General features: G+C 42.7%; 3 protein-coding genes across 5 annotated transcripts; all 3 read right to left on the bottom strand.

Annotated features, from left to right (window-relative positions):
- Positions 1–464: 464 nt before the first annotated feature.
- LOC129781576 (probable RNA helicase armi) lies at positions 465–2,845 on the bottom strand. Of its 2 annotated transcripts, none has more exons than XM_055789241.1 (2): positions 1,786–2,845; positions 465–1,715 (listed from the first exon to the last, which is right to left on the bottom strand). In XM_055789241.1, exon 2 carries the CDS (start codon positions 1,127–1,129, stop codon positions 632–634), a length of 498 nt encoding a protein of 165 aa, XP_055645216.1. In that variant the 5' UTR covers positions 1,130–1,715; positions 1,786–2,845; the 3' UTR covers positions 465–631. The 2 variants fall into 2 exon arrangements, with proteins under 2 accessions (XP_055645216.1, XP_055645217.1); XM_055789242.1 differs by having other exon boundaries at positions 465–1,712.
- Positions 2,846–4,235: 1,390 nt separating this feature from the next.
- On the bottom strand, positions 4,236–10,119 carry LOC129781557 (uncharacterized protein K02A2.6-like). The gene is made up of 4 exons (XM_055789220.1): positions 10,115–10,119; positions 7,299–7,847; positions 6,861–7,256; positions 4,236–6,798 (listed from the first exon to the last, which is right to left on the bottom strand). The coding sequence occupies exons 1-4, from the start codon at positions 10,117–10,119 to the stop codon at positions 4,236–4,238; spliced, it is 3,513 nt and encodes a 1,170-aa protein (XP_055645195.1).
- Position 10,120: 1 nt separating this feature from the next.
- Positions 10,121–11,540, bottom strand: LOC129781583 (uncharacterized). Of its 2 annotated transcripts, XM_055789253.1 has the most exons (3): positions 10,932–11,540; positions 10,623–10,871; positions 10,121–10,302 (listed from the first exon to the last, which is right to left on the bottom strand). In XM_055789253.1, the coding sequence occupies exons 1-3, from the start codon at positions 11,052–11,054 to the stop codon at positions 10,279–10,281; spliced, it is 396 nt and encodes a 131-aa protein (XP_055645228.1). In that variant the 5' UTR covers positions 11,055–11,540; the 3' UTR covers positions 10,121–10,278. The 2 variants fall into 2 exon arrangements, with proteins under 2 accessions (XP_055645228.1, XP_055645227.1); XM_055789252.1 differs by lacking the exon at positions 10,121–10,302 and having other exon boundaries at positions 10,419–10,871.
- Between the last annotated feature and the right edge of the window lie 7,442 nt (positions 11,541–18,982).

Raw genomic sequence — 18,982 nt, 5'->3', positions numbered from 1 at the left:
CCATAATTCCAGATTCATGCCTTATCTCACAGGAGGCCAATCGTGACATCGTGACTGTTTCCCGATTGTGACTTTTCTTGGAGACCTGCATCTTCTTCTTGAATGGCGTTAACGTTCCCTGTGGAACTTTTGCTGTCTCAACGTATGCATTAATTAGCGTCATTTAATAATACTTAATTGAGATTTCTTAGGCCAAATAACACGCCTTGAATGTAGACAAGCTCTAGAATACGCGTGACCACAGTGCAAGTCGAAGGAAATTTCTTTGACGAAAAATCCCCCGGCCAGAACGGGAATCGAACCCGAACACCCGGCATGATAATGTGAGACGCTAACCACTCGGCCACGACCTGCACCTGCAATGCTCATTTTGTTTAGAGACAGTTCCCCCGTCGCAAGACAAATTCATAGATTTTCGGAATTGAAAAACTGTAAAGTCGTTTTTAAGATATTATTCGCTGTGCTTTAAAATTAATCTCATTTATTTTATTTGTTTCAAACATAAAAATTAAATTCAGAAATGATACATCTCATAATAATACGATACACTGCAGTTCGTTCGAGGTATTCGGATGTAGCATATACGAACCCGCGTTTATAAGTAATCAAACTCCAACCGTTACACAATAGGTCACTCCTCCTTGTGTGCGTCGCCATTCAGCGCTGGCTCCGTGGGATCAATATGCTCGGGAAGATCGCACCCACAGTACGAACCGGAATTAATCGCCCTGAACAACAGATTTCGCCAGTGTTTGTCCGCTGACAGCAGATGAGGGCTACCGAAGATCAAAAGCAGCGCCCGTGCACGGGAGATGGCCACATTCAAGCGCTTTGGGCTGGCAATGAAACCAAGTGCATGCTGCAGGTCGCTTTGCAGCAGCGATTTCGAAGTTCGCACAGTAGATATAATAATCACCATACGCTCCTGGCCTTGGAATTCCTCCACGCTTCCGATTTTTGGTTTCTGCAAATTACTTTCATCCAGAATACGCCGAATTGTCTTGACCTGCTGTTGGTACGGTGTGATAATGCCAATGTCTTCCAGTCGAACGCCTTTCTTGTAGAGCTTCAGCAGGAAGTTCGGACATGATCCGGGGCACCCCGACGTTCGTTCGATGCTTGCTGGCATCGGGCAACTGGAAGCACCACCGGCAAGTTTCCAACACAAACAGCACCGATTAGTCCCAAACGCTGCTCAACTTTCAGTTTCACTAACGACGCTCACACTGTCGCCTTCATTCGATCCTGGTAAAGGAACAAGATCTCGAAGTTTTCTGGCTTCAAAATATCGGCCTACCGCATGCGACGATCCAAACAAGTTGAAACGTACCAGAAAATCCAGAACTGGCCACATTCACCGACCAAAGCCACACGGACAACTGTTTTCGAAAGGTGAATAAAAATTTCGCACAGGACTTGTTACTCCAACCAGACACCGCAACATCTCCAACTGTGGCTACGATCGATGTAACTTCTCTATCTCCTCCCTTTGCTGGCCGCGTTCGGGCATGATCCAGAGCCGTCTAACGGTCGTTCGGTGCCTGCTGCCATTGGGAAATTGGGTGGGGCCCAGGCAAGTACATACCCCATATCTCAATCCAATGAACGCAGAAGTTGATCCACTTAACCTTCCAGAAACTCACTTTCCGGATGATTCAGATATCAGCTCTATCTCCGAAGAACCGGCCACCAGCGATGGTTTCCGTGTTCTGCTACTACAATGGAACATTCGAAGCATATGGAATAACGTGGATGAGCTACTCATTCTAGTAAGGAATCAACTACCTGTCGTGCTCTGCCTCCAGGAATCCAACTTTGTACCAACTTTGGATCCTAGCTCGAAAACTGGTATGAGTTTTTCGTCTACTCTTCCGGATCATTCCGAAATCGTCAGGGTCTAGCTGTTCTTGTAGTCCTATGCTGTGTTCCACATTCACAGATTCATCTGGACACCAATATCCCGGCTGTGGCTGTAGAGATTCGGTCACCTATTAAATTGACAATCGTCTGCGTATACAACAACACACACAGTGCTCTGCGCATTTCGGAAGCACTGATGGGTATTTCCGAACAGATTTCTGAACGATCTATGTTTGCCGGTGATTTCAACGGCAGACATTTTTCCTGGGACAACCTTGGATTTGAATTTGCATCGAGCTTCAATATCCCTCTACCACAAGTGGCATATTGTGGAAACATTTCAATCGCCTAACAGGAAGACGAGATAATAGAATCCCTAAGATTGATCTACATGGTGTTCTTGTTGAAGATCCGTCAGCTATCGTGTTAGTACTTGGAAAGCATTTTTCCTTAAATTCGAGTTCTCGCAGCTATCCGCTGGATTTCTGGAAAGAGGAAATTTCCCAAAAAACATCCACTAGTTCGTTACTCCACCAAGTAACCCCACAATGGATGTTGATTTCAACATGGAGGATTCGCTCTGGAAAAAAGCAAAGGAAAGTCCGCCGGCCCGGATGAAATCACATATCAAATGTTGCGTCGTTTACCATTCATAACCAAAGAAGTTCTTCTACACGGGTATAACACTAGCTGGTAGCGAGGAGAATACCCAGCAGAATGGCGTGAGTTAATTATAATCCCTATATTAAAGAGTAACAGATTGTCAAGTGATATCAACTATCGACCGCCTCACTGACCTCGTGTGTGGGTAAGGTATTTGAAAGAATGATGAACCACAGAGTGATTCAACACTTGGAAAGTACAGCTCGACTCGCCAACGAACAACATGCCTTTCGCCCAGGCAGGGGAACTACAACTTATTTCAACGAGCTTAAGGAATCTATCGAAGAGATCATTGAGAGAAACGAACATATGGATATCGCTATCCTTGATATCGTAAAAACTTACGACCGAGCATGGAGGCCGCTTATGTTAGACCAGGGGTGGCATTGCGCATTTCGAAACGAGTAACTCGTTTCGAGAAAATTCGAACTCAAATCGAAATGGTTTTAGTATTATGTATATTTTTCAAGTTCATATTTTCGGTGTACTAGATTTAGAGCAAAATTTGTCTCGTAAAAAAATGTAAAATTTTTGGTTTCCTAAACAAAGCTGGTCAAAGGCATGTCAAAATGGTCGAAACGAATAAAAATCACTCGTTTCGAAATGCGCAATGTCACCCCAGGTCTGTAAAGCCGGCTTAGGTCACAAAGTTTTTCGGTTTGGTCGACAAAATCTCGATACTAGCACATTTAGAGTATCTGTAGGTGGAAAAACCTCTCCACCAACGATTCAAGAGAATGGAGTACCACAAGGCGGGGTCTTTTCACCCACTCCTTCCCTGTTGGCTGTCAATCCCGCTTTCGATATTCCGTTATCCCGCTGTGTCCTCAGTGGCTACGCAGATGATTTTAAAATTTCGTGTTCAAGCAAGTATACGGCAGTTGCCCGTAAGCACCGGCAACGTAACATCGAGACGTTAGACAAGTGAGCGACATCGGTTGGTTTCACAATCAATTCTTCTAAAAGCACGATGATACATATCTGCAACAAAAAACGCCATCGTTTCAACCGAATACCGAAGGTTAAATTACGAAACTCTGTGATCCAGAAGGTTAGCTCAATAAGAATTCTAGGTGCTTGGATAAATCGTCGAAGGACAGCAAAAACGCATGTTGCAAAGACACGAAACGACTTGCGACTACGGCTCAACATTATCAAAGCGATCCGATGGTGGGTTTTGTACCGCGGGACCCTGGACTTGCACTGGGACAATATCACGACAGGGTTAATGAAACGCGCACGGTACAATAAATAAAAACAAACTTTATTCACGACATGACTAAACGATACATTTCACTATGGACGATAAACAATGACTCTGTCCACAACAATAACAATGTAAACAACAACAAGTGACAACCACATTAAAACACATATATGCGCATCTTCAGCATCGCTCAGTGACAGTCATGCTGTCGCACGCGAGCCCTGCGGTCTGAGCTGCGTCTGATGAATAACGTATCCGAGCGCGGCAAAATAGGGTTGTCCACAACATCTCCCCTCTTAATAGAGGTGGTACGGATCAAACCTTACTGGCGGTCTTCGTAGTGGTGAAGAGCGCCTAGGGATGTCTACAGCTAGTTCTACTTCGACAGCGGACTCAAACTCTGTCGATGTTGGCGTTGTTGTTGTTGATGATGACGATGCTGATGACGGGACGAACGCCGAGACCTCATGACGTGGCGTAGACGTTGCAAGAGTCGGCCCGGAACCTACCATGGTTCTCTCAGCACTGGAGACAGGCTCTGGTGACAGAAATCGGCAAATTCGGTGCTGGTAAACTGGGTACCGTTGTCACTGACCAAGGTTACGGGCATACCCAGCCGCGCGAACAACGCACGCAAGATGCTGATGGTCGCAGCAGAGGTGATGCGGGTCGTTCGGATGATCTCGGGCCACTTAGAGAACGAATCGATAGCGAGCAGGTAGTAGTCGCCTTCGATTGGACCGGCGAAGTCGACGTGGACGCGTTGCCACGGAGCGGTCAATTTGGGCCACGGCACCGGTGGAGAGTGAGGAGGTGATCGAGCTACAGACGCACACTGCTGGCATGCCTTGACGAAGCTGACGATGTCAGCATCCAACGTAGGCCAGTACACGTAGCTCCTAGCGATGGCTTTCATTCGCTGCATGCCCGGATGGCCACGGTTCAGCTGTTCGAGGCACCGTTTCCGATGCAGCGACGGAATGACGAGTCGTTCGGCAAACAAAATACACCCATCCACCACAGAGAGCGATTCCTGCCTTGATTGGAACCGGCGAAGTTCTGACCCATCGAGTGTTGACTGGGGCCAGCCGTTCTGAACGTAGCGGTGGACTTGACGGAGCAGCGGATCTGCTTGGGTGCTTTGCGCAACGACTATGAAATTGAGAGGCAACACTTTAACCGTATTAGTTACTACTGACCTAATATCCTCTTCCAGATTGAGACTCGCGATGACGTAGTCCTCTTCAGGCTTGATGTGCTGGTCGATCAACCGGGAGAGCAGGTCTGCGTTGCCGAACTTCTCAGTGGACACGTACTCGATCTCAAAGTCGTAGAGCAGCAAGTTGAGGGCGAAGCGTTGCAGGCGGTTCGCAGTGTACACTGGAATTCCCTTCTTAGAGCCGAAGATACGAAGCAGCGGGCGATGATCGGTTTGCAAACGGAAGTGCCGTCCGAAGAGCATTTTGTGGAACTTCGTGATGGCGAAGATGATGGCCAGACCTTCGCGATCGGGCTGACTGTAGGCCTGTTCTGCCTTCGTGAGCGCCCTGGATGCATGTTGGACCACCTTGATGGTTCCATCTGGGAACCTATGGCTAATGGTAGCCCCAAGTCCAACGGATGAAGCGTCAGCAGAAACGATGATTTCCCCCTTCGGATCGTAGTGTGTGAGGAGAAGATCCGACGAGTGAATCTGCTTGAACCGGTCGAACGCTTTCTGGCACTCCGGACTCCAGCTGAACTTCGTCTCCACCTTGAGGAGATTGTCGAGCGGGTAGCGTAGCATGCGCATGTTGGGGACGAACTTGCCGTAGTAGTTGATGGCCCCCAAAAACGATCGCACACCGGATACATCGGCTGGAGGCGGCAGCTTGGTGATCGCCTCGATTTTCGCCGGATCTGGTCGCAACCCGCGACTGTCGACGATGTGCCCCAAGTATCGGATTTGCTGCTTGCGAAACAAATACTTGTCAACACGAATCGTGAATCCGAAATCTTGGATTCGCTTCAGGACACCCCGTAGATTGAGGTCGTGCTCCTCTTCAGTTTCTCCGCCGACGATGACGTCATCGAGGTAGCCAGAAGTGCCCTTCAGTCCGGCTAACATCGTGTCGATGAGCTGCTGAAATGCGCCAGGCGTGATCTTCAAACCCGGCGGCAGGCGGTTGTAGAGGTAGAGACCACGATGCGTATTGATCGTCAGCAAACTACGGTACTGCTCGTCAACTTCCACCTGTAAGAAGACGTCGGACAAATCTATCTGGCTGAAGATCTTACACTTAGCCAGCTTGGCGAAGATGTCATCCGGAAGTGGAAGTGGATACTGCTGTGATTGGAGAGCTGCATTCAGACCCGTTGAGTAGTCTCCGCAAATCCTGATGGAGCCATTGGACTTGCGGACTACGACGATCGGAGCGGCCCACTCCGAATAATCGACCGGGGTGATGATGTCCAATTTCTCTAACCGGTCGAGCTCGCGATCAACGGTATCATACATAGCGTAAGCTACCGGACGCTTCGGACAGAAGACGGGTCGAACGTTTTCTTTCAACTCCAACTTCAATTTTGTTCTGGTGCACAAGCCGAGCTTCTCGCTGAAGACCTCTGGAAAAGACGACTTGAGTGCACCTGTCGACACTGGCGTTCCAGACACGTGGCAGCAGAAGGTGTCCATAGGGACGGCCCAAAGGTTGAAACTGTCGACCAAATCGGATCCGAGTAACAGCAGCTGCTTCTCGGTTACACGGATGAGCTCACGTCGTGTACTGCTTCCGATGGTGACGTCGCACTCGAACTCCCCATCGAGCGATAGTATGCTGCCAGATGCCGTCTTCGCCTTCACCGTTGCTGACGATAACGCAGGACTGCCAATGCTCCGCCAAATCTCCCTGCTAATGACGGTGATGTCTGAGGCGGTATCGAGTTGCAGGCGAATTTTTGTTCCAGAAAAGCCCACGGAGACATATCTGCGTCGTTGCTGCACACTGCACACATCGACTACCACCACCTTGGCGGACACTGGTTGCTTCCTGCGCCTCCTTCCAGTTTTTCGGGGTTTGGCACTGGCACTGGTTTGGATTCGGTGTCACTGGAAGGATGTTTCGGTGACTCACGGTCACGCTTTTCGTACCGCTTCCCACCAAATTTTCTTATCGCTTGTACTTGGTCGTACGTGGACGGAGATTCGATCATGGCGCTGTCGTGCTTCAGGTTGTACAGCCGCTGGCACTCCTCCGAAAGTTGCTCCAACGTCACGTCATTTCTCTCTTCTATTTTCGTGAGGAGGCGGGTGCGAATCTCGACGTCGTTCTCCGATTTTAAACCACACACGTAGACCAAGCACTTGAATTGCTCCTCCGAGAGCTTACCCAGCTCAAACTCCACGCAAGCCTTGTTTACGCGGCAAGCGAATGCCACATGGTCCTCTGCAGGATTTTTCGCTATCTGCAGGCATCGGTAGCGACGGCTGATCACCGATTCTTTTGCTCCGAACAGGCTCTTGAGCTTGGCCACTGTTTCCAGGAAGCTAAAATTTTTCGGAAGTTTAGGCAGAATGTAACTCACATACCGTTCGTGCTCCGATGCACCCAGCTTTCGCAAAAGAAGACGACCTTTTGCTTCACCGTCCAATCTAGCAGCATCCTTCTCGAAGAGATCGTCGTATCTCGAGTACCAAGCCGCAAACGTCACGTTGGAGTCGGCCTCGAACCGGAATTCCTTGATGTTGCCGGCCGAAGAGTCAAGGATCTGTTCCGGATTCGGTGGTACCTGCACGTTGATTGACGATGCGATCGTACGGAGAAAGCGTTCATGCTTCTCATCACTTTGCTGCTGCTGTTGAATCAGTTGGGTCATCATCTCTCGGTGCTGCTGCTGCATCATTTGCAAAATTTGCACGAACACATCGCTACCGACCTGTGCTTGCGGTTGGTGGGGCGGGAAAGGCGCGTACTGCTGTTGCTGGGCGGCAGAGACGGGAATAAACTGCTGCTGATAGTGGACCGCCGACACGGGGATAATCGGCTGGTTTTGTTGCCGTTGATTGTTTATCACACCCGTGGGGTCAACACTATTCTGCCCGTCGTCGTTGCTCGCAATCGCGCTTTCACTCCACTTTCTTTTCTTACGCGCGGGGGGCGAAATGTTCAGTGTGTTTTTCCGACGGTGAAAAACAACACACACTCGCGATTACTCGTCGCCACTTTTGTACCGCGGGACCCTGGACTTGCACTGGGACAATATCACGACAGGGTTATAAAAACGCGCACGGTACAATAAATAAAAACAAACTTTATTCACGACATGACTAAACGATACATTTCACTATGGACGATAAACAATGACTCTGTCCACAACAATAACAATGTAAACAACAACAAGTGACAACCACATTAAAAACACATATATGCGCATCTCCAGCATCGCTCAGTGACAGTCATGCTGTCGCACGCGAGCCCTGCGGTCTGAGCTGCGTCGGATGAATAACGTATCCGAGCGCGGCAAAATAGGGTTGTCCACAACAGTGGGGATACAAGGAACCCTACTGAATATGGGGAATGCTACTATAACCTCGAAATTTCTCTATGGAATCGAACTATTCAACCCTACGGACCTTCAGGGCCTACGACCAGTTTACAACTGCTTTTTACGTGTGTCATCTGGTGCAATCAGATCATCTCCTATTCTTTCTCTCTACACCGAATGTGGAGTTCGTGATTTCACCTCAGTAGTATGTCGCACTCTGGTTCACCGTGCTTGTCGCACTCTCGAGCGTTCAAACAAAACTTCATCCAGAATGTTCGAAGAAGCAGGGAGACGTTTTTTCAGAACTAATCTCCGAACAGCTTCCTTCCCCTATCAAGGTCCTTAGAGTTCTATCCAGACCATGGAATGTTTCCCCGGTGCGAGTAGATTGAACTATCAACAGTCTTTACAAAACGGGTCAGGCAAAAGAAATCGCTCGCATGAGCTACTTGGAACTTACAGTAGCCACAAACTGATGTTCACTGACAGTTCAGCAGCAGATTATCGTATTGGATTTGGAGTCGCGGGAGTCGAACCCCCTGTTTGTCGTCACACACAGCACAGCACAGGCAGCGGCCTTATTATGCAGAATTAGCAGAGCAGATGGTCCTACGGCAATTTTTTCGTCTTCAGCCAGTGCACTTCTTGCAAGTGGCAAACAGCAAACACCCGTTCATTCAAGCAACGGTAACTCACGCTATGAATAAGGCGATCACACTTGTTTGGGTTCCCAGTTATGTCGGCATTAATGGAAATGAACACGCAGACTGACTGGCTAACGTTGGGAGATATACATGTATCTGAGACACCAGCATTCCTTCCGAAGATATCTTCAGAAATGTTGATTATCAGCTAGAGCATCATCAGCAGATCATCTGGAACCAGACAAATACAAAACTTCGGGAAGTAAAACACTATCAAACGCTGGAAGAACCGACCCGACAGAGTGGAACAACGAGTTCTTACTCGTTGTAGAATAGGACACACAAAATTAACGCATTGGTACTTGTTCGATCAAACTGAATAGTCAGTTGGTATCACCTTCGGAGTTCAGCTGACTATTAAACACATGCTGGCCGAATGTAGAGCCTACGAAGAACAACGACAACAATTTCGTCAATCTCATTCTCTGCACGACATTCTATCTCAAGAACCGATAATGAAACAAAACTTATAAAATTTTTGAAGACCACTGGGTTACTTAATCAGCTTTAGATGTTATAGCGTGGCAAAAGCCTTAAGCCTCTTAAAATCTAATGAATAAAATCAACGGAACACGAAACTTAATTCCGGAAACGTGAAATCCAATTTATGTGGATGTCACTGCTTCAGCCATCATTTCCGGAGATGGTTAATCAAACCTTCTTTGGAGGAACATAAACTATTTTCTCGATTGGTCCATGACTGCGCAGTTTGCGCCCAATCTAAACACATCCCAGTATCCATTATTCGTCGAAGGCCACCTAAACCTGAACCATGGTGGAATGAGCAGAGTGCCAAGCTTTATGTTGAAAAATCGAATGCACTTAAAGCTTTTCTAAAATATTGAGTCATCGTCAATTTTAAAACTTTCCTAAAACTTGAGACTAAGTTTGAAGACTTTATAAAAGGGTGTTCGATTGTACTAGTGCAGAAAAATGTAACAAATCGGCTCTAGAGTATAAATTAAATTAGTTTATTACAAATTAATTAATTTATTCATTCTACAACAAAAGATGTTAAAAAATATTAAATCTAAATCGTGACTTGGTCATCTCTTGTTTTTTTTTAAACGGGAATTGCCTTGGTTTGATCTATCACCTATGAAAAATGGAAAAAATTACTACAAATTTGTTTTTTTATTCTGGAAAAAGAACTCACGTCATATCTTGTGTCATCTACTCATAGCTAGCTCATTTCTCAGTGTTGTAGTCAAGAAGAGTCCCCTCGAAAGCTCATATGTATTTGATGCAATGTAAGAATGAATAAATATTAATAAAATCTTCATCGGAAAACAAAAGAAGAACAATCAAATAATTGAAAAATCAGTAGTGTATTGATAAAAGAAGCTGAAATAAGAAAAAAAACAACTATGAAACTCAGCAACACAAAGTAACATAATAAAATCCAACAGAATACGGAATACAATAACGGTATAAATAAGGTAAATCTAAATACTACTAAAAAACATCCAAATACTAAAGGAAAAAATTAAACATCAAAATATATCAAACAAAACACAACTTGAAATAATAACAAAAATTGAAAATAACACACAAAAACACTCCCAATTATGTTTATGATAGAAAATTTAAACAAAGAGCGACTGCGCCACTTCTCCTGCAACAACCAGCAGCATTTTCAAACAACAATACTTAAATAGTCTTACCCCTTTTGCTGCTGTTTTTAGCCGTTGATTCTCCTGCCGCAATCTGGAGTTTTCCACTCTCATTTTTTGAAGCTCCCATTCAGCCTTCAGCTTCCGAAAATATACCTCGTCGATCTCGGAAATGTTTATCGGCTCCCAGTCGTACGGGTCGTCTCCAGTATCCTCTATGTCTTCATAGAACAACGGCGGAAAATTTTCGTCCTCAATCAAGCTCTCTTCAGGATCTATTTCGTTCGCGGTTGGAATAGTCTGTAAGAAAATAAGATTTCATTTTAACACTGCTACACACTCTTACACGATTTTACTCACCTTGCTTGGAAAACGAACTTTCCCTCCCGATTCCGCTTTACCTCCAATTGCTTGGGTGGCCCGATAGCCTCTCGGAACCCTCAAGCCGGTCGGAATTCGGGATGTAACGCTCGTTCGGTCCATCTTGGTGCTGAGTGAAATTTCTTCTTGCTTCTCTCTTGCAATTTCAAACAGCAGTGACAAGTATTGTTGTGTGCACCTACCAAGTAGACTGCTTGGATCGAAATCAGAGTGGGAGAATGGAAACCGGCCTACTTTTGTACCATTTTCATTTTGACATATGCAAATTGCAATGTATTATATGATTTGTTGAGATTTCTATGAAGATCGAATATCTACTAGTGATTAAATTTGGAAAATTATTCGATGTTATGCTGGAATAATATTGAAATATCAGTAAATTACGTCGCGTGTAGACTTGTTATTAAACGCTTCGTATATTTGTGTACTTAACAAGCGATTCCAGTTGCGCGGTTGATTTGGGTGAAAAAATATTCTGAATATAAAAGATAGTGATTAAGTACTGTGGATAATGCGAAAATTAGATTCAGAATTAATATTCAATTTTCGTCCGGTTCATCCTGGAGCACTGCTGGATAGACAATATGTTTTTCAAATTCAAATAGACTAAGAAGCATCTGTTGGGATCATTGGGATGTGACAACAGGAAATGATGCGAGACAGATTACATACGACAAAAAACGTGCGAAAAAGATCGTGAGGCAGCTGGAACCGTTGCCCAACGAGGACTAATGCCTAGGAAGGTTCTCATGTGTATTCAAGTGGAACTGGAAAAGTATGACTTATTAAGGGTTGCCACACATAAAATTTGAATCATTGCTGTCAATCGCTGGAACCCAGTTATTGATTAAAAACGGCCAATATTCACCGACAGGACAGAACGGAACACAAAAAATGCATTCCCAGACAATCTTTGAGAGCGTTTAAGAGAGCAACCATGGATAACGGCTATTACTACAGGATAACTTCGATATAACGTACATTTTACTTTCAAAATTGTGCGTTGTATCGAATTGTACGCTATATCGAAGCATAATAAAGAACTCAGAAACGTAGCTTATATTACTTTGTTGTGTTGCTATTGGAGTAAGGTTAATGAATAGATTCAACTAGAAGATGAAGGCAACCTTTCTCATGATGTTTCCCTTCGTACTGTTGATTGAAGTTTGATTCATTTAGAATTCGGAATCACAAAACAATTGTACTTCGGGATTGATTAAAAGTAAAAATCAAGCTTTAGTATCAAACTACAGATAATTTATTGTTCTTTCAGAAAAACAATATTCAAAAAATTATTCCTTTGGACTTTGAAAATGTGTACGTTATATCGAGGTAAAATGTACGTTATAACGAGGGTACGTTATATCGAAGTTTCCCTGTACCATCCTCCTTTTTTTGGGCTTTGGAACATGCTATTATTAATTCCGTCATTCGCAGGCGAAGTCTGATTATATACAACGTAAAACGTAAACAACGATTCTTCGCAGCGGGAGAAAAACAATGGCTACTAACTTGCGATATCCTAACCTAATATCCTATGCTACTAAGGAGACTAGAGCTTCCCTATTCCTCACTTGTCTGAGATACGTTTCAATGTGCTAAGATGAAATTCTTCCAATAATCCATTGTTTATTATCTATTGCAGGTACTTCCAGTGTTCGTTCAATATCTACCACTACGTGAAGACTTCGAGGAAAACATGGCCGTTTTCCGTAGCTTGGATGTGATATATCGACAAGGAAACGATAACCTCATACCGCTGTTGGGTCGCGTTCTAGTTGTAGGATTACAAGTTTTGTACAAGAAGCAACACAACAATGATGGTAAGTGTCCCGAGTACAGTTATCAAATTTCTCCTACCACCTTAAACATACGTATTTAAACCCTCTCTATCAGAGTGTCGCGATCTAATCTTCAACTTCGTGAAACAAATCAGTAAGGACTTTCCGGAACGTTTCGCCGAGGTGGTAGGTAGCGATGCCGAGATTGCCAACTTCGTCCAGACGCTTCCGCTTCAGTAGAAGTCGGCCCGGGTGCATTTAATGCGCAAACTGTTCGTATCGTATATCGATCGCTATCTGCAAACATGCATGCGTCGTGTCGAGAAGCAAAGCGATCAGAATAAATCGCTCAACGGCGCCACAACACGACTTGTATTCGAGGATCACAACTGAATGAGCGATAGAAATAGATGTTCCATTGTAAGGGCCAAAACGGGTAAACTGATATAGGGGGAAAGCCGGACTCTCATTTCTCGGCAGATATATTTTACTCAACTCTAGATAGGTTTCTAGATCTTCGCAACAGAAACGGAATATTACTCGCTGTTCAGATGCTTTACTATTACTTTTATTCCTAAAATCAGTTACAGATACTAGAATATTAACAATGACACGTTGAAGTTTATTTATCCTCTCTGAATTTAGTTTATTGTTATTGCATATAAACGCATCGTATAGAATATGCATATATATCTACGCATCGTATGTTTTTACTGTTCTATATAACCCGAGCGCGGATTCATTACAAAACTAGACACACCGGCCAGCGCATGCAGGAAATACGAAAGTGATTTACGAAACTAGAGCCTAAATATATAGAAAAGGCAACCGAAGACACTATTTTGTCTATGTGCGAGAAACTCATGCAAGTGGTTCGAAAACACACAAACACTCACATACACACATACAAATGAGCGATAGAAAAGATATTTTATCGCGTACGCGAATACAATAAAAAAGGTAGACTAAATGAAACATTCACAGTAGGTCTAACAGTGAATCGAAATCAATTATTGTCATTTACAATAAATAAATCGTATTTGAAATTACAAAAGAATATTATTGTATCGTATAGCATGGAATTAAATGCATTTTTTATCTCAATGTATTGTAATTTTTTATCGTTATCACAGAATTCTAACTTCATAATTAACATAGGATTATTTATTTCCTGTTCGTCGAGCGGTCCTCGCAGTGTTCCTCCATCCAGGCAACGATCAAGCATTGCAGGGCAGGAATTTTGCTGCTCTCCACACCGCTTCCATTTGATCTCGTCATTATCCGTTTTCCCGTCGAGACGGATATCGATTAGGAATAGCCCTCCGTGCTCCGGAGTTTCCTCCCCATCTCCACACCGGACAAAGAGGCGATCTTGTAAACATCATGCTTGCTCACCATTTGTATCGGATTTACATAGCTAAACCATCAAATTAACGCATTTTGATGATCATGAGTTGTCCAATTCAATAATGTTGTTTTGTCCACATGATTTCTATGGCAACCGCTTGGCGCGCTGCAGTTTGTTTATGTTTGTTTATGGTGTGCTTCGCGCATAGCAGAAGTATGGCTTTTCTGTGTTGATTGTGTTGAGGTGAACACTTCTAAAATGCCCAAGAAAAGGCAATATTCTGAAGAAAGCCTAAATTATGAATGAATCAATATGATGACAGTAAACTCAAGCAATGATAAATGCAACATCTAATTGTGAATTCGAATGTTTTCATTCAAAAATGGAGATTTCTAAAACCGGACAAACCATGATCATTTCTTTGGGCAAACCATGATCAGAGGTGGTCAAACCATGATCATAATTCTTCTTTAAGGAAAATCGTTAAAAAACATAAAAATTTGAATAATTTCAACACCTTATGGTAGTATTAGCAACTAGAGACTTGGGGCTTTTCAACAAACCCAAACTCGTATCGATTATGTGTTATTTTCATGAAGAAAAATCGATTTGCATTTACTAGTTACGTAAAAACACCCCAAATTGGACAAACCAAGATCATTTACCCTACTATACCGAACTTTCTATACCATATGCTAAAGCTGAAATGTCTTGCAAAATAATAATGTTGTTTTGACGTAGGACTACGTCTAACCGGAAGATATAGGGGGTGAAATGAAAATCTAGGCACGGAACAAGTAGGAAAAAATGCAAGATTTGGAACGCTTATAACTCGAGCTATCAATTGATAGGAAATATATCTACGCATCTATCATAACGAATAACATTTCATTTTTCTTGAGATAAATAATTGAATAATTGTGAAATATCAAGCATTGTCCAAATGCAATATGTGCCCATTTTTGATTGGTCCATTTTGTGCTCCTCAAATCGTACCGACTAAGACGGGCAACCAGAGCAGCAGCGAAATACAATGAAGCACGATTGGAAAGGAAAAAGAAAAAAATGAACGAAACATTGGTCGCAGTCTCACACATGCGTAATTCTCGAGCCAGCCAGTCAGCTTAAAACCCCGCTCCGCTGCCATAACGATCATTCTCATCCAAACAGTACACCACATCGTTTCGCAACACATCACATCAACAAACCAACACATGTCTGGACATGACAAAGGAGGAAAAGTGAAGAGAAAGGCAAAATCCCGCTCGAACCGTGTTGGTTTGCAATTCCCCATAGGTGTATTCGCCAATTGCTCCGCAAGGGTAGCTCGGCCGAGCGCGTTAGTCCCAGTGCACCAGTCCACCTAGTCGGCGTTATATAGTTTCGGCCGCCGAAGTGATCGAGTTAGCTGGCAAAGCTGCTCGCAACGATAAGAAAACCCACATTCAGAACAGACCATATTAGGTTCGGTGGACATCAAGACAACAACAGGCAGTTGCAGCGAGTGGCGAGTGGCAAACGCAATCGCAAAACGGCAGCAGGTAGAAGAAGGAAAAAGTTTGTTTATACAGACAACAAAGCAAAGGTAGCAAAACCAGCCACCGTAAAACACGGCGTTTTTCAGGGCAATTAAACCTTTCAAAGAAGAGTTATTAAAAGTTTTTCACAATACCAATGCATTCTAAAGTGACATAATATGACATATAATATAAACTGATTTATTTTGTTTATGCTTGTTTTTGAACTTATTGGTGGTTGGGGTCTTTCAAATTGATCATTCAGTTTTCACATACCCATGCATGGTTTCCGAATTAAAAGTGGCTTCAAATTACAACACATTGTATACAGGATGGCATTAACTAATTTTCTCGGTAGCAAGAACTGCCTTCTTTGGTTGATAACTGATGTTGAAAATTGACTGACGTTACATCTGCATTGTATAGAAAAATAACTAAGGATGATGAGCTATGTATTTCCTGCTGCTTTAATCCGAAGGTCATCCGTCCCTGTATTTACCGTTGGTTTGTCAGAACGCTTATAGCTCGTTTGTTTTTCGACAGATCGTAGACTTCGTCTCCAAAAGCTCAGATCTTTTTCATTTTTATTTACTTTGTTTGCGGAGACTACAAATCTTACAATTCATTAGTCTCCGAAACCACACTTTAAGGTACGGTAATGTGCTCACTAGTGAAATATATGATAGTGAATGAGCTGATGACCACCTATGCATTCCCTATCACAGCCATCATTTTGATTGTACGATATGTGCAAACGCCGAAAGATGCCCGGCGTTGAACATTTAATAAGTACAAAGCATTCAGAAAAAAAAAAATCAAGAATCAAGTTTGTAAAAAAAACGCAAAAACACAACAAAGGTTCTTTTCAGAACCCCCAACATGTTCATGAAGAGTAAACAGTAAACTAATCCATTTTTCAGGTAGATAGGTAGGTATTCACGTAGGAGAAGAAAATAAAACAATATATTTAAAATATATATTTAGCAAAAGCTGTCCCCTTTGTATAGTCCTACGTCACTCCGGTTATGTCCCCGACATTACTAACCCGTCTTTTTTAAATTACAGATTTGGATTGACATGAGGTGAAAGGTAAAGAAAACATTAGCAAACACAAGCGAGAATTTAGGGCCACAGGTGGTGGCCCAATACAATAAAGCTATTGACGCCGCTACAACAAGAAATCGACGCTAAAAGAGAATCACATGCAAAAAAAATTATTTTGTCAAGAAAAGTGGGATTCATGCGTGACTCCTTACGGAATTCCATAGATTGCAGTTGTGAAAATACATGAATAAGTTCATTTTCTAATAATTATATTTTTTGTAAAGCAATTTGTTTCATGATGCTATTACTATCAACCAAATTACCTACCTAAAAACAGAAAGTGGGTTATATCTATGGTATAACCGCAATGGTGACGTAGGACTATCGTTGATTCAGTGATCCTTTGTTTGAAGTTGAATCTGAATCCATTCTGAATGAATGAATAAATGAATATTTGGGGGACTTCGAAAATGAGAGCGTTACGTTGGAGGTACAAGGTTTTATGCATCCAATATTGGATACGAAAATATCCTACTGATGGGGAAAAATAATCTTCAGAAGCTATCCTGTTAATTGCGATTGATTAAAAAATCACAAAACCAAATGTATTTGGTCATAGTGTTACATGGATAGAAAACATTCAAATAAACTCTTTCACATGAATGTAATTTTAAATTCCCAGAGGAACTGGCAGATTATTTTCAGTAACTATTAGATATTTCCACATTTTCCTCGATACTGGAAGCCCACCAGTGGTTTATGCTAACTCGATAACCATTTGTTAATAGCACTTGATTGAAAAATATTTGGTCACAGTGTTACATGGATAGAAAACATCAAAATAAACTCTTTCACATGAATGTAATTTTAAATTCCCAGAGGAACTGGCATATTATTGACGTCTACCCGGAGTATATGGGGGGTAAAATGAAAACCTAAACACAGAACATGCAGGAAAAAATGAAAGATTCCGAATGCTTATAACTCGAACATTTCTTACTGGATCGGAAAGATGTTTGCATCAATTGATAGGGAATATTTCTACGCTTCTGCAATTAATAAAATGTAATTTTTCATCAGATAAACAATTGAATAACTGTAAAATGTTAAGCGTTATCTAAACGGCATAACTGCCTCATTTTGATTGGCCCGACCTACGATTTCCCTAACACAGCCATCAAACCCAAGCAGCCTTGGGTAAATCAGCATTGCAAATACATGAAAGTCGGGGGTATTTTTGTTCCGACTGAAATGTGTTTCCCTAACACAGACTTTAAATCCAAGGAGCGTGGGGAAATTGGCATTCCAAATACATGTAAGTCGGGGGCATTTTTGGTCCGACTGAAATGTGTTTCCCTAACACAGAGTTCAAATCCATGTAGCGTGGAGAAATCAACATTGCAAATACATGAAAGTCGGGTGAATTTTTGTTCCGACTGAAATGTGTTTCCCCAACACAGACTTCAGAACCAAAATGTCTGGGAAAATCGGTTCTGCAAATAAATGCAAGCTTCGAGTACTTTTGTACTCGCTTGCCTTTGTGCAAATTAGAATATGTTTCTTTAACACGGTCTCCTAAACTTAGGAATCTGGGAAAATCGTGCAGACACTAGAGACGAATGAACTTTCAAGTTTAAATCCTTTATAGTATAAAAAGTAGAAGTTGAAGTTTTTGATTCATGCAAGTCGGGGGTATCTCTGCACCCGCATTTTTTTTGCACTCCGCAAAGTGTTTTCCTAGCACGGATTATAAAAGCGGGTACGAACATAACGCTTTGGCTCGGTTATTCATTATTGTATTGAAGGATATACCTTCATATCTTCCGCTCATTGAATTTCTACGCATACCATTTGATGATTAGGCAAAATGTTGTTAACCATTTGCTGCGATAACGCCTATTCATTAAACAATATGCGTTCGACATACATGTCAAAATCGGAACTGAGTGCCTGAAGTTCATATAATCAAGCGAATTCGCGGTTCGATAAGTACGTACACTTGAGAGATGCAAACTTTAGAAACAAATGTAAAATAAAATAATCGTTTGAAAATTCTCCCGTTCACAAATTTTGTTCTAGGCATGATGCCAACCGTAAAAGGACTGTCATTAAATTTACTATCACAATGCATGAATTGACCTTACATGACATTTCACAATCTTTTTACTTACAAATCAGATATAGTGAATTCAATTGAATTCGGGAATTGTTTCATTCCATCAAAAATTTAATCAATACAAACGAATGATTGATAAGCTAAGGTAGTCCCACGTCAACCTTGCGGTTATATCATAGATATAACCCACCCATTTTTCGTCAAATTTATCTACCAGACTGTTT

The sequence above is a fragment of the Toxorhynchites rutilus genome, unplaced genomic scaffold (assembly GCF_029784135.1).
Source record: "Toxorhynchites rutilus septentrionalis strain SRP unplaced genomic scaffold, ASM2978413v1 HiC_scaffold_15, whole genome shotgun sequence".
NCBI classification, from domain to species: domain Eukaryota; kingdom Metazoa; phylum Arthropoda; class Insecta; order Diptera; family Culicidae; genus Toxorhynchites; species Toxorhynchites rutilus.
The sequence above is the reverse complement of the archived record's forward strand: the minus strand, read 5'-3'. Positions and strand labels throughout refer to the sequence as shown.